Source organism: Gnatocerus cornutus, chromosome 10 (assembly GCF_029298725.1).
Source record: "Gnatocerus cornutus isolate USDA-ARS CGAHR chromosome 10, icGnaCorn1.1, whole genome shotgun sequence".
In the NCBI taxonomy this organism is placed as follows: domain Eukaryota; kingdom Metazoa; phylum Arthropoda; class Insecta; order Coleoptera; family Tenebrionidae; genus Gnatocerus; species Gnatocerus cornutus.
The window spans coordinates 4,640,216-4,655,445 of NC_142242.1; the positions used below are offsets into that span (position 1 = coordinate 4,640,216).

A 15,230-nucleotide genomic window follows, 5' to 3' on the forward strand; every position below is an offset into this window, starting at 1 on the left:
ACTCATTTTTTGACGTTTGGCGACATTAACTGTATTTATTATACTGAGTTTAGTTTAAAAAAAATCGAAGTTGCCATCAAGACAAAAGAAAAATTGAGAATGCCGCACAAATGGCGGTCACTGTGACAGGTTATTACGACGAGTATTTTAAAAATTATTTTCTGGTGATCAAATGTAAAGAAACTTTATTTTTTTAATTGTCAGTGTTGGTAGATTTTATCATAAAAGAGATTAAAGCAAAATCAGCAAAAAATAATAATACAAAAATAAAATTCTTAGGCGTTCTGTGCGATTTTTTTTGTGGAAACTTTTACTTTTAAAATAAGTTAAACACTTAATAAGAAACAATAGAGACGTTGATTGCTTGAAACACAAATTGGTTCTTGAGCTATGAGATTATTAAGACACAGGAAGTAACTAAATTTTCTGAAACATCTAGATTCTAGAGGGATGTCTTCTTTAGCTATACGGAATGTGCTGAAAAAGAACAGCTGTTGCCAAAACAATGATAAAATAAATTTTCTAAGCAAAAAGAAACACCCCATTATTTTATTTATTATTTTATTTATTTATCAGTTCCCTTCAAAACAACTACATACTATACTCCAAAATCTGTGAAATCTTATAAAAATCACTCATAGAAAAATGTTTAACATCTAAACTATGCACGTAGTCTTCCTTATCTGTTAGACGTCCGCTACACCTCATTTATTTTGAATACCGGATTTCATGGTCATAATTTGTGAAAATTGTGGAGCTCTACGGCAAATTTGAGATTTATGTATGAACATGTATTGAACATAAACGAATACTTGAACACCTAAAGACCCGTTCGTAATTTAATTCAATACATAAATCCTCTCAAATTTGCGGTAGTTCCACAATTTTTCAAAATTATGAGGAGTAGAACAACAAATTTATTTCCATTTTTAATTAAATCGCCAAAAACCATCTCTTTTTCTTCCAATTTTGATAAAAATACAAACATTAAAAACTGACAATTCATTGATCTCAGTTTTAGATTATTAATTGGAAGAAAAATAAATTGGTTAGTTACTTGTAGAACGTAAATTAGTACTAAACTCGGTTAAAAAATGTTGGTGAAATCACATACATGTTATGTGGCTCTAAGTTCTAAGGATCTAAGGGAAACTAATCTTAGCTTAGATGGGTGGTGAAATCTGAACTAATTCAGTTATTTGTCGATTTAGTAAATATTTTCAATTTACGACAAATTATTGAAGTCCAGTTTAAGAAAACAACCCTAAAGGAGCAGGTATAGTTCGTACAGAGAGAGTTTGAATGACAGAAAAGTTACTAAATCTACGCAATAAAAAGTGTTCCATACGCGCGAAATTTAAAATAACAAAGTAACCCCAGTTACTGACAACCCTGTCAACCCATTTCGCGTAGGAATTTTGTGTTTTTAGTGTATTTTGTAGCATAATTTGCTGCCAACCTATATGTCAACTGTCGAAATATCCCAATCTCTCACCGGATATACTATACCCAAGTACTTTAGTAGAATGACGGCCGGTGCCGGTCATTTGGTGATTTATCAGAGACTAATAATACTCATAAAATGATTAACTCTATTTTCAAATATCTTTAGACGAACATTAAACAAAATTCATAAAATGTACAAAGTGGATGTCTTCCTACGAAGATCCTTATTTTTTTAGAAATATTTTGGTATCTAATGGCAAGTAGGCGATGTATTTTGTGTTGCGTTTCAAAGTCGTCAGAGTTCCGTTATTAAACGACTCACATTATATTTCTAGTTGCATGTATGGAAATAAAAAACAATATAAAATTATTTTCAAAATATAATGGAGCCCATATTGAAAACAATACGGCTTCCTCTAGTTACTTATTACACCTCACTGCCTATTGTGTAGAGATGTAAAAAGGTGAACAGCTGATGTGATGCAGTGGCGTCGTGTCAACACCAAAATAATAAAACCACAATTATGGGACGTGTTTATACTCTAGAAACTACGCTCCAGGTTTAAAAATCTTTTATGACACTGTCGATAATTTTTAAAACCTTTGCAGTTTGATTCGATAATAAATTGTTGCGGGAATATTCTTTAAAATTGCCCATCTGTGACGCCTATGGTTGTGCCCTCAGTCAAATGTCAAAATTACCCTTCCACCAAGTGCTTGTTTGGATTTATTTAAATATTTCCAACCTAAGTTTCCGACTATAAGGGTGAAAAAAACTCAGTTCCAAATAAAAATGGATACAAAAAAATATGGAGTGAGCTTATCAGCTTTAAAAAGTTTACACGCATTTCAACGTTTATTGTTGCATAAAAGACGCAAAACTATTGGAATGCCTTTTTGTGGACAGTGTTTTATTTCGTTCAACGACCAAGAACCTCAGCGAATAAATATAATGGCAAACCCAGGTATGGTGTCGAGTGAAGAATTTGGTGTCATTTATCTACAAAATCGGGTTCCAAGACTTTAGTGAAACTAACACAGAAGTAACATTTCAGGGCAAAGAGCCCATATTTTGTTTTAAAACATTGATGTTCAAATTTGATTCTAAAGATGAAAAAAAGAGTCATGGCCGCTATAGCAAATGTACTTGGGTAAGTACAATTAAAAACCAAAAATTACGTTTGATTATCTGATGGATTTATTTTTGTAGCTCAAGTTCAGATGAATCATTATCTACTGCATCTGATTAGGATTATAACTAAACGACCATTTATTATTTTATTTTCGACTGAAATACGGGACGCCATCTAGAAATTTGGCATTTTGTCCCTATTCTTAATATGTATGTACCACATTCTTATCGCTTAGTTGAAACATGTGTTTATTTACTTAGTTTGAGTTTAACAAAAATAAAACATTTTTTGTTAGAAAATACAACACATTTTTTAAATTGAATTTGAAAAATATTTTATACAGGCGTCCCTGAACTCGTGACCCAGAGAAAAATGCTTATTCTGAACCAAAATTTTGAAACAAGAATGTTTTAACTTAAAAAATAGTCGAGTTGTGACGAAAAAACGGTACGTCACTCCTCACGTATATAATTTTTACTTTTTGCATGTTTTTGTTACAAGATCTCACAACATTATTGGAATTTTTAGCAATTTGAAATCTTTTTTGAGAAATTCATCATTTTGGAAGCTTTTGCTGTTGCGAACTTATCACGTTTTTTAAGTTTATGAAAAATTATGTTTCTAGGAAGTACGTTGATGCATTTGTTTACAAAACATCAAGAAACAGTATCTCGTGGTTTGAAAGACAAACACTTAGTAGTATGTAGTAGTGCACCAGTCTGAATTTGAACTCAAGTGGACTTTGCAGATATTGGATAACTACAAGAGCATGAAGAAATACAAGGACGTGGGATTGTTTTCAGGACTATTTCGACCCTGAATTTGCGATTTCAAATTGAGACCAAACCGTCTTTTGGTTTCAATGAAGAAGCGTTATCGTTGCTACAGACAGGAGGACGACGTCCTTGTGGTGTCCTGAAGACTCTTTCTGGTTCTTTTTCTCCTTTTCCAACCATGACGTCCTCCATAAAGGATCCATAAAGAAGATGAAAAAGACGACGACGAAGGTGGTGGTTTTGCTGCGAGAGGAATCTGACTAATTTTGTGCTGGCGCCTGAAGAGACTTTGGGTATTTGTCGTTTCTGTGCCTTCTTCTTTCTTCTATGAGTAAGTCGCCACAGCAGTGGGACTGAAGAGAAAGAACGTTTGTAATAAAATGTGCGAAGTAATGTTTTTTCTAAAATAAAAATTGCTATTTAAATAATTGAATTAAACTGAATATTACCCTGTGCTTTCACCAGAATTTAACTTTTCTTTTTTTTCCGAAGAAGCCGCAACGGTTCTTCATTATTTAGATCTTATTGTGTAAGAATCCGTCGACAGATTTATCATAACAGCTCTAGTTTTTTTTTCAATTGTTTTCCCAAATTTTGAAGCGATTTTGGCAACAAGAAAAAGAAAATCAAAAGTCAGATTGTTCAATTTAATCAATTTAAGTTTATCTCTCTCCGGTGTTTAGTTTTAAATCATAAAATTTTACATGTTTGTTTAGACCAATTCTAGCATTTTCGACGATTGTCACTGTAGTCTTCTAAGCGATGTTGCTCTAACATTTAATGGCATTGTTTGTAGAGTAAAATCGATTTTGAACAAATTTGAGACTTTTTAAAAAAAAACTTTTGAAATGCAGTATTTTTTACAGCTGGTTGAGCCTGAAATGTGACAATAAAGTAGCTATACAATAAAGTGTCTACCTTCATATACTGATCAAAAAATATAAATGACTTGGGGGTTTAATATTTATAGTTCAGCCAAAGATTAGAGAACTAACTTATTACCACTGATTAACCACTGATTGAGAGGCACTTACGCTTACCTTACAGGTTTCGTCCGCCGCTAAAACCAGTCACTAAAGTTTGGATTTGCACCACACTTTCGTTGAAATCACTCACAAAAAGTAACCATTTGAACGTGGTACGGATATAACAATTGTTTTTGTAGTGTGCGCCAAATTGTCCAAAAATGGAATCTTCTGGCAAACCGTCGCAAAATGATTCCAGGTTGTTCGTTTACTAGGTCCAGAATTTTCTCTTCAACGTGCAGTTCTCACTAGCAAAAGCAAACCTGAGCCCCAAAGTCTTTGATGCAATGCCACAAATAATCCTCGAGAGGGAATTCGCCGATTACGGAACCGATTCCTGTACACATGAACAGCAAGACGACTTTCTTTACGCACTTCCCCGTAAATTAAATGCGTATTATAAATGCAGCCATTTCGGCAACAGAAAACTTGCTATAATCCATAATGAAAATCAGTAACATTTCCGAACGAAAGACGGCAATAAACTAAAGAATCTATTGTGTTTTTGCTTAAGTGCAAGAAACAGAGCGCACAAAAACGGTCAGAAACCCTTTTTTTTAAACAGCGGTGAAATCTGATTATCAATACCAATTTATGAGTGAATAAACGTACACAAGAGGGTCGTTCCCAAACAGTGGGGCCCAAAATTCAAATTATTGTAGCTCATTTGGCATTGCCCGAAACCAAAAGTGGTAATCTTATCAATCTTCATTCAATCCTGCTTTCATTCTTATGTCACCTATGTTTAAGTAGTGTGGCGCACCTACATACATATGAATGAATACGTATGAATGATACAGGCTCTCACGAATTTTCCAAGGAATTAAGTTTTGATTTTGTTAAAAAGATGCCAAACTAACGGTGATCAAAAAGAAATTTTAGCGTCAGATTTTTGAGCTTAATCAACTATACGCGTACCCAATTTTGCAAATTTTTATCTTTAAAATTAAATTCGATTTTAGAGGTGTCCATAAGTGTTGCCGGACTCTGTATAACTAGGCATATTTAGATTATCGAGATTGCATTTGGGAGTCAAGTAGCTTTTTTTGTAATAAAATCGCAACATGATTTAAATTAGGTATTTTTTCGGCACTAATTAAAAACAAAGTTATAATTCGGTAATTTATAACTCATAAATTATGCAATTGATAAAGTAATTAAAATAGTTCCACGGGGATATCTGCTTATTACGCAAAACAATTTTCTGTTATTTTTCGAACAATCATTTTGTATTTTCTCCCCTACTAATCCATTTCTACTTTGTCCGCTCTCCCCTACTCGGGTCATCTAGTGCTTTACCTGGGGTAATAGAAAGTCTTTTCTGTTACGTTGGTAGTTCTGCTGTGTGCCAACAATGTACTGACGTTAGCTAGAATAATTCATTGTAAAAGATAGATTTTGCTTGTTTTTACTTATGATTGTTAAAAAATAACCAGATCTTTGATAACAATTTTAAATTTTAAACAAATTATTCATAAGAATTGATAGCTCAATAACAACTGTGACATCTCTGAAGTAGTGGGAGTGGTTCTGAGAAAATGTTTCCCTAGTTATGGCTGCGGTGGTATGAGGTAGGTCTTGTATTTTTGCGATTCCGGTTGATGAATCATAAATGAAACAATTTGTTTTAGTTGAGTAATACGAAGTTTTAAGTTGTACTGTTTCGGTGTTTGTGATAACAGGAGACGAATCTCGACTACTTATCAGGTAAGCTATTGTTATCAGATATAGATCAGTAGGTTGTTCTTTGAGATAAGATTAGTCATAGATAATCATTTGATAATGACTGATCTCATCTTCCCTACGTATTGCTGAAACTAACAAAAAATCGCATATTCATCAATCATCAAAATAATTTATATTGAACGCCTTTTTCGTACGAATTTGTGAACTGAGTTTACTTCTTATCATGTCGTGATTCCGCAGCATTCTTACATGACTCATACATTACTCATTGTAAACAGTTCCCAATTCAATAATTCATTTACTCAATACTGATCAGGGTTGCCGTGAAAGACAATGATTTTGTAATTAATGGCGATTTTTAAGTCTTTTGTTTTCCACCGCGGCCCTGTTAAAAATTGCCCTTTAATAATAAATAAAGTGGCTATTTTCTCCACTTTTAGATAAGTAACAATGAATGATCATTTTGGACTAAAGTGGGATCCTAAGAATCTCGAAATCAGAACAATGTCAGTGGAAAAGACCTTGGAGCCCTTGGTTTTGCAAGTCACCACGCTTGTGAACACTAAGGGCCCCAGTAAAAAGAAAAAGGGCAAATCCAAAAGAGCCAACGCTTTAGTCAGTACAGTTGAGAAAGCAACTGAGAACTTCATCGAAAAAGGCGAACAAATAGCCTACGAAAACCCTGACATAACTCAAGAAATGCTCTCAGCAGTCGAAGAAGTTCGTAAAACCGGAAACGCAATGAGCATCGCTGCTCGCGAATTCTCTGAAGATCCTTGCTCGTCGCTCAAACGTGGAAACATGGTGCGTGCTGCAAGAAATCTTCTTTCTGCAGTTACACGTCTTTTGATTTTGGCCGACATGGTGGACGTGCATCTTCTATTAAAATCTCTTCACGTCGTTGAAAATGATCTTGAAAAACTGAAAAATGCTTCAAGCCAAGGTGAACTGTTAGATAACATTAAAGCTTTTGGCCAAAACGCTAACGAACTGATGAATCAAGCTGCTAAAAGACAACAAGAGTTGAAAGATCCACAATTGCGTGATGATTTGGCAGCTGCTCGCGCTGTACTTAAAAAACACTCAACCATGTTGCTGACTGCTTCTAAAGTTTATGTACGCCATCCTGAACTTGCTGCAGCTAAAGCTAACCGCGATTATGTTTTAAAGCAAGTGTGCGAAGCTGTTAACACTATTAACGATGTTGCTCAAGGGCGCACCCCTCAGCCTGCTACCGCACCTTATGATGGTCCTGGTGAACTTGCTGCAGCTTTGGATGATTTCGATGACCACATGGTCATGGAGCCGTTGGCCTACAACGAGGTTCATACAAGACCCTCACTTGAAGAACGTCTAGAGAGTATCATCAGTGGCGCAGCTTTAATGGCTGATTCTAGTTGCACCCGAGATGAAAGAAGGGAAAGAATCGTTGCAGAATGCAACGCTGTACGTCAAGCACTTCAAGATCTCCTTTCCGAGTACATGAGCAATATCGGCAATAAGGAAAAGAGCGAAGGATTGAACAGAGCCATCGATAACATGGGCCGCAAGACTAGAGATCTCAGACGACAGTTGCGCAAAGCCGTTGTTGATCATGTCTCTGATAGCTTCTTGGAAACCAACGTTCCACTATTGGTCTTGATTAAAGCTGCACAAAACGGTAACGAAAAAGAGGTGGAGGAATTTGCTGTTATGTTCACCGAACACTCCAACAAACTCGTTGAGGTAAGTACCATCAAGAGTTGCGATCAAAATTTCAAACTCGCATTATCCAGGTTGCTAATTTGGTGTGCAGCATGTCAAACAACGAAGACGGCGTGAAGATGGTTCGCTACGCCGCTGCTCAAATCGACAATCTTTGCCCGGAAGTAATCAACGCAGCTCGTATTTTAGCTGCACGACCACGCAGTAAAGTTGCTCAAGAAAACATGGAAGCATTCAAACAAACCTGGGAGAACCAAGTTCGCATCCTGACAGAAGCTGTCGATGATATTACCACAATCGACGACTTCTTGGCGGTTTCCGAAAACCACATCCTCGAAGATGTCAATAAATGCGTCTTGGCTTTACAAGAAGGTGACGCAGATACTTTAGATCGCACAGCTGGAGGAATCCGAGGCCGTTCAAATCGCGTTTGTAACGTTGTCACAGCCGAAATGGATAATTACGAGCCTTGTATCTACACCAAGAGAGTCTTGGAAGCTGTTAAAGTCCTCAATGACCAAGTAATGCCAAAGTTCAGTCAGCGCGTGCAAGTTGCGGTTCAAGCTCTATCGAGCAACCCAACGAAGGAAGTGGACGAAAACGATTTTATCGATGCTTCGAGATTAGTTTATGATGGGGTTCGTGAAATTAGAAGGGCAGTTCTCATGAATCGCGCTGACGAGGATTTGGATCCTGAGGACGTGGAACTGGATGAAAACTACACTCTGGAGACGCGCAGCAAATGTAAGTTATTGATCCTAAAGGTTGAGTTATGAAGGTTTGGTTTTAGCGAGCGCCCACACTGGTGAGCATGGAGTCGACGAATATCCAGACATCAGCGGCATCACCACTGCTAGAGTAAGTAACACATTTGAAACCCCAGAGGGGTAAAATCTTCTTGTAGGAAGCCATGGGAAAGATGCCAGAGGAAGACAAACAGAAGATTCTCCAACAAGTCGAGTATTTCAGGAGCGAGAAGCTCAAATTCGACCGGGAAGTCGCCAAATGGGACGACACTGGTAACGATATCATCGTTCTTGCTAAACACATGTGCATGATAATGATGGAAATGACTGATTTCACAAGGTGAGTAATCAAATATAAGACTCCAAAGAACTAAAGGTGATTTCAGGGGCCGTGGCCCGCTCAAAACTACAATGGATGTGATCAACGCCGCCAAAAAAATTTCCGAAGCTGGAACCAAACTTGATAAGCTCACTAGACAGATAGCCGAGCAATGCCCTGAGAGTTCTACCAAAAAAGATCTTCTGGCCTACTTACAACGCATCGCCTTGTATTGTCACCAAATGAACATCACATCTAAAGTCAAAGCTGATGTTCAGAATATCAGCGGTGAACTTATAGTTTCAGGTCTCGATAGTGCTACTTCTTTGATTCAGGCAGCGAAGAACCTAATGAACGCTGTGGTCCTAACTGTAAAGGCCTCTTATGTCGCGTCTACGAAATACCCACGACAGGGAACAATTTCTGTGAGTTCCAATGAAGTTTTAGTGACTGTTTTTATCTTTTTATTGTAGTCCCCAATTGTGGTTTGGAAGATGAAGGCCCCGGAAAAGAAACCTTTGGTAAGACCCGAGAAACCGGAAGAAGTACGAGCCAAAGTGCGTAAAGGATCCCAGAAAAAGGTTCAGAATCCAATTCACGCTCTCTCTGAATTCCAAAGCCCTACTGAATCTGTCTAATTTGTTACTGACTTATTTATATTCCTTTAATGTATTAGAGTGGTCATATCACTATTTATTTATATTTAAAGTCACAGTGAAATTATATATCTACAATTTTTTGCATTTATGTTTTTTTTTATTGTTATCTGGTTGTTGCCAATATGATATGGGTAAAGCACGAATGCACCGTGGGAAATATAAGCAATCATGAAAAGTTTTACATTTTTGTAACCATACTATTTTTGTTATTTTTCTAATGATACGTGTTGTAATAAAAAGTGTGGCTTCCAGTATTTGGATATATCTAAGTTACTATAAGTTTACTTTGCAAGAACTGTTCAACTTACGGCTTGCATAAATGGTAATAAACTAATAAATATCATTTTTACAATAACGTGGCGTTTCATTACAAGACAATTTACGTAATTGAATTTTTTTTTGCTGCTTGTTCTCAGGTCATTTGTGCGGGGGACGGAAGTGCAATCCGATTTATTGATCCGACGAGTGGGTGAATGTTGGCGCGTCATAACAATTGGAGAAGCGAGGTGAGTTTTTTTTTAGAGGAAAAGGTCAAGTTTAGTTAACTGTAATATTAAACGAGAGATTGTTTTCTTTTTTTTTTGTTTAAACATTTTGAGTTTATATTTTTGTGCATAGTGGTTATAAAGTATAATATTAAGAGTAAAGTTTCGTTGTTTGACCCTATGCGAGTTAGCACTTATAGATGAGAAAGTAATTGACAATAACATTTTATTAAAACTAACAATATAAAAATAAACAATAAAGAGTAAAAATATTTGATAATATATTTATTTAATTAGAAATTCTACCTCACAACTTAATTGTGTTATGATTATATGTATATATAATATATATTTATTTATTAAAAAACATTTGATATGTATACATAATGAACCAGCCTTTTATGTAAAATATTTCAATCCAGATAACCTTCGATAGAGAATTCGGCGCACACAAAACACAAACATCTTCACTACCAGTCGAAAAAATATATTTTAATATTCTCGTGCAGATGTGATTGTGCGGACGTTCAAGACGAAAGACTCACCCTACAGCATATAGTTGGCAAATGTCAGGTCGTTATCTCAGCATAAGGGTGTGTCTTTCGCCAGTAATGATATGTACAGAGAAATCACAATATTTGCATAATTCACATTGGCAAAATGAGCGTTCATTTGGCGAAAGGTGGCGCGCCAGGCCCTTTGAACGCGCGAAGCCTAACGCCGAATGAAAAATCGACATATTGCCATTGTTGTAGATACAATATAAAGAAATTGCTGATTTCGAACAATGACAAAGGGAACCTGCAATGTGGTCCTGCACCATGTACAACAGAGAGGTTCCGTCGTCTTCGCATTCGAGACTATTAATTGCCTGAAGGGGCTGCCGGACCGGCCGGATTTTCTACCCCGCGATTTCGTTAGTGCCACACTAATTGTAATGGGAGTCGTTTTTATTATCTTATTAGTGATCACAATTATTACCTACAGTTTGAACGATCATATCACTCAACGCAAGTGCGAGCCCACGTTTTGTGCGAAAATTGATGAAGCACATTCAAAGATTGTAAGAAACTATAAGTTGTAATTTTTTAGATTGTGATCACACCCTTGATTTGTAAATCTAAGATATATTCCCTATTTTTTATACCTAATGATATGTGAGGTGACGTTTCCAAAGTATACTTTGGTGCTTGATATGTATTCATAAGTCTGGTTGCTTGGCCGTTGCTTGTGATTTACCCTCTGAGACAGTAGAAGGTAGAAACGGAAAAGGGTATATGATAGGGGACGGATCTTAGCGGACTCTGCTGCTTTACTATGATAGACAGACAGATCTAGTAAGGAAGATAAGAATAAAAGGACTTGCTTAAAGGCAAGTGTGGTTGGGGATGGGCGAAGAAGACAGCAGCAGGGTCTGGTATGGTTCAGTCTAAAAACCCAGTGTTGACTAACTTTTCTAAAAAGAACTTGACGTCTCCCAGTTCTGAATCTTTGATACCCAACGACTTCAACATCCCTAAATCTCCGTTTTCTACAGCCATAAATACTGAACGTAAATGTTCTAGATCCGACCGCATAAGGTGAAGAGCAGCACCAAAATCTTCAATAGTTTGTGACTCTGAAACTTCGAATTCTAGCAACAGTCATCTCAATGAATCTACCACCAACCTGAGAGTGCTATAGCAACTTTGTCAACTCCTCCCAAAGGCTTCAAAGCATCTCTAGCTTTGTTTCCAAACAACTTCTCCAGATAGTTTGGTCCATGACTTGCTAATAACGACTTCAAAAAACTTCCAGTTTCCTCAACTGGTGGTCGTTTCGCTGCTGTGCATAGTCGAGAATCCTCGTCGTACCCATCGGGACAATCAGGAGCTCCGTCGCAAAGATATTGAATTGATATACAATTTCCGTCTCCGGGACATTTAAATGGTTCATAAGGATGGCAGGCATCCCCTAAAATGGGTTTAATTCAAACCAAAAAAGAAGAAACTGCATAGCTATGACATTATTGATCGGTTTAGTGCGCCTCTTGGATAAAATTTTCTTTAACTCACCATTGCGTTTGGAGCTAATGTGTCCATAAAGTCTATTAAGATCTAAAGCCATGATGGCATTTGGAAAAGTCGCACATACAGCCATCACTATTGTGACCAGCAGTAACGGGTGCGGCGAAAACGCCACCCTAACCATGGCTGGTGCTCAACACTACTGGGGACGGACAAGACACAGCTTACAATACCACCCTCCTCGTCTCCTAGTATTATTTTATACTGGGAAAACGTTACGTACCTGCGTAACGGTTCCACACCAATCACATTTTCCTTCGCGCGCACACACCCACCAGCTGTTGATTCAATCAATATATACCTAATGTCAACTACTGTTTTACTGATGGTCATATATAATTGAATCCCTTGTACGAATTGTTTCTCAGAAACACTTATCGTTTCTTTAAAACACTATTCGGGTCTTTTACACAAACTAACTACCATTCTTATGGATCAATAGGGACCTATGTCCATGTTGGAAAACAGCCAGTGCGGACAGGACACTTTATTATTTATCCCGGAAAATGAAGAAAAAGGAGCCAACAAAAAAACGCATTAAATTCACATACAGTTCATTTGTGCCTGCTTTTCTTTGTGCTCGACTTTTCTCTTGTTCTCTTTATCTAAATCTCATCACCTTATTCGTTTTCGTTATATGCTAATATAGTATACATAAAATTATGATACGTATCTGTAAAAAGTATCGTTCGTTTTTAATTTTTTATGAGGCGCCTACATAACTGCTTTCATAATTAAACGAGAATTCAAAGACAATAACTAAACTGAAAACTCAGCCAACTCCACCAAGTTTACATTAGAGCCAACGAAAAAACTTTGTATTTAACTAAATTAACACAAGAACTGGTTTATTTAACTCTGAAACTTAGAGAGACATTAATATTCAGACGATTGGTCTGGCGCTCCACTGACGCAATTTGCAGCTCTTAGATCAAGACTAAAATGCTTCTCATCGGTTTTCAACACGAGGAGAATTACGTTTAATGCTAGTTACACGCAGTTTTGGTTTTAAATTAATTGATCTGAGGCGCTTCGTGGAAAAAATGTAAACATATCAACTTGTTGGTTTTGTAATATAACGCAAAGAAAGTACCTAATTACGAGGATGACAATAAAGACGGTTAAAGTAAGGTCAGAATGGTTACTAAAATGAAGCAACGAAAAACGGAGAGTTCCCCATGGAATGCCGGAACCTCAAAAAAACACGTCAGATAACGGGAGAGAAAATACAGAAGATAAAAGGGGTAATAAAAACATACAGGACCCGATTTACAGAAGCTAAATTAAATCTTTAATTTTGATTAAATACTTATAACATCATGTTAAAATGATATGTGATCATTTTTTCCCTAATTAAATATCTTAAATGTCAGTAATCGTTAAATGAGTTGTAAAATTAACTTAATTTTCATTAAATTATTATGTAACCGGCCGTGTTTTAAACATGTATTTTCACTTAAATTGAATGTTTTAAAGTACAGTAGAACCTCGATTATTCGGGTGCGGATTATGCGTGCAAGGGTGTTCGTTCGATTATCCGTGCATTACATAAAACACAAGTTGAAGACCAACTACTTGTTGGTTATTTGCTTCCAATGTTAGAAAACTTAAAACTTGGAATTTTATGACTAACAGTTAATGTAGTTTAATGAGATTAAATCAGTGCAGAGAGCATAAACAAAATTGAGTTAAAATTTTTGTCTTTGAATAGAAATGTTCGCAAACACTAATAAAAATAATTGAAATAATACTTTTGCAATAAAAACCTTCATAATTAAGGAAACTGAAAACTTAAGTGACAGAAAATTTTGGGACCAAAAATGAAATAAATGAAAGTACCAGATTTTTTTACTACAAAATAGTTACTTTTATGTAATAGGTCTGATAAGAGTTGATTGTTTCAATTTTTTTCAATATTAAAAATTGTTATTCTTAAGATGTTGATAAATTTTGTTGAAGTTTTTATATATTTTGAATTAAAAAAACGTTCCAAATAATTCTGTTGCCTTAAAACGTATGTTTATTTAACTCGATTATTCGTGTTTTTCGATGATCCGTCCCGAGAAACACTGATAATCGAGGTTGTATTGTAATTATGGTCAGTTTTTAGGAAAAAATATCAGTGATCCAAAAATATTTGGATGAATAAAGTACAATTTTATTTTTACATTCAATGCTTGATGTCAATCTAGAAAAAATTCTGTTGTAACCGGTAAGTACACAGAACTTATGAAATACATTCCAATGGTTTTTTTCTATTTGCGTGTCCTTTAATTCCATCCAAACGTGATACTGTTTTTCAATGGACAAGAGTATTATTATCATATGAGAAACCTGAGACTTTTGTCTTTGAATAAACCATTTTCTTTGAAGTTGATGCACTCAACTCCAAATTAAATTCCAGACATTATACCTTCTTTTTGTTGAAATTCTTTGGATAAATAATATGATATTGAAGTTCATTGTCGAGTTTTTATGTAGGGTTATTGAATTACGTTTATTGTTTTATTTATTAACTAAGCATTAACTATAGTGGCAGAACGATGATGTAGAAAATTATTATTAAAACAAAACCTTACGAAAAAATATGTAAAAGCGACGCATATTGAAAAAAAAATTATAATAGTTTTTATCTTCCAATCAATTGATTTTTTTTAAGTAGATATATATCGGGGTTAAAAAGGTTATTGTAGAAACGACGCCTGACAATAAACAAGTTAATGGTCGAATCTAAAATTTTTACATTAAAAATTGACGACATCACAACAATTCTATTAATTAACAATGAACTGAATCAATAAATAAAATAAAATAATCTGCATAATTTTTAGTACATGATAAATTTAAATAATTTTGACCGCACGTGCACATTATTGCTTGTTATTGATTACATAGAAATCGCCGGCGGACAATATGGGGGTATGAAAAGAAAATTAAATTATTTAATCTATTGATGTTAATATAGATATGATAAAGTTACAAATCATTGTCTATAGTATAGAAAAATGCGCCCGTTCGTGATGAGAATGCCAACAATACATTTTACTGTTTTACTGGTTGTCTACGTGATCGAAGAAAATTAATATTTGCGGTGTTGTTAGATTTATTTTTATGTTATCGAATAAATATAAATACGAATAATAGAAATCAAAAACTACGTCTAGATCATATATGTACTGAGTGTT

At 35.4% G+C, this 15,230-nt stretch overlaps 2 protein-coding genes and 1 pseudogene across 2 annotated transcripts; 2 read left to right on the top strand and 1 right to left on the bottom strand.

Moving 5' to 3' along the window:
- The first annotated feature begins 2,110 nt into the window (after positions 1 to 2,110).
- Positions 2,111 to 3,783, top strand: LOC148167298 (uncharacterized; annotated as a pseudogene).
- Positions 3,784 to 5,687: 1,904 nt separating this feature from the next.
- LOC148167299 (catenin alpha-like) lies at positions 5,688 to 9,849 on the top strand. The gene is made up of 8 exons (XM_088047174.1): positions 5,688 to 5,951; positions 6,012 to 6,087; positions 6,507 to 7,791; positions 7,842 to 8,514; positions 8,561 to 8,628; positions 8,675 to 8,856; positions 8,903 to 9,260; positions 9,309 to 9,849. The coding sequence occupies exons 3-8, from the start codon at positions 6,517 to 6,519 to the stop codon at positions 9,471 to 9,473; spliced, it is 2,721 nt and encodes a 906-aa protein (XP_087903300.1). The 5' UTR covers positions 5,688 to 5,951; positions 6,012 to 6,087; positions 6,507 to 6,516; the 3' UTR covers positions 9,474 to 9,849.
- Positions 9,850 to 11,301: 1,452 nt separating this feature from the next.
- Positions 11,302 to 12,253, bottom strand: LOC148167300 (IDLSRF-like peptide). Its single transcript, XM_088047175.1, has 3 exons — positions 12,034 to 12,253; positions 11,648 to 11,932; positions 11,302 to 11,597 (listed from the first exon to the last, which is right to left on the bottom strand). The coding sequence occupies exons 1-3, from the start codon at positions 12,167 to 12,169 to the stop codon at positions 11,404 to 11,406; spliced, it is 615 nt and encodes a 204-aa protein (XP_087903301.1). The 5' UTR covers positions 12,170 to 12,253; the 3' UTR covers positions 11,302 to 11,403.
- Between the last annotated feature and the right edge of the window lie 2,977 nt (positions 12,254 to 15,230).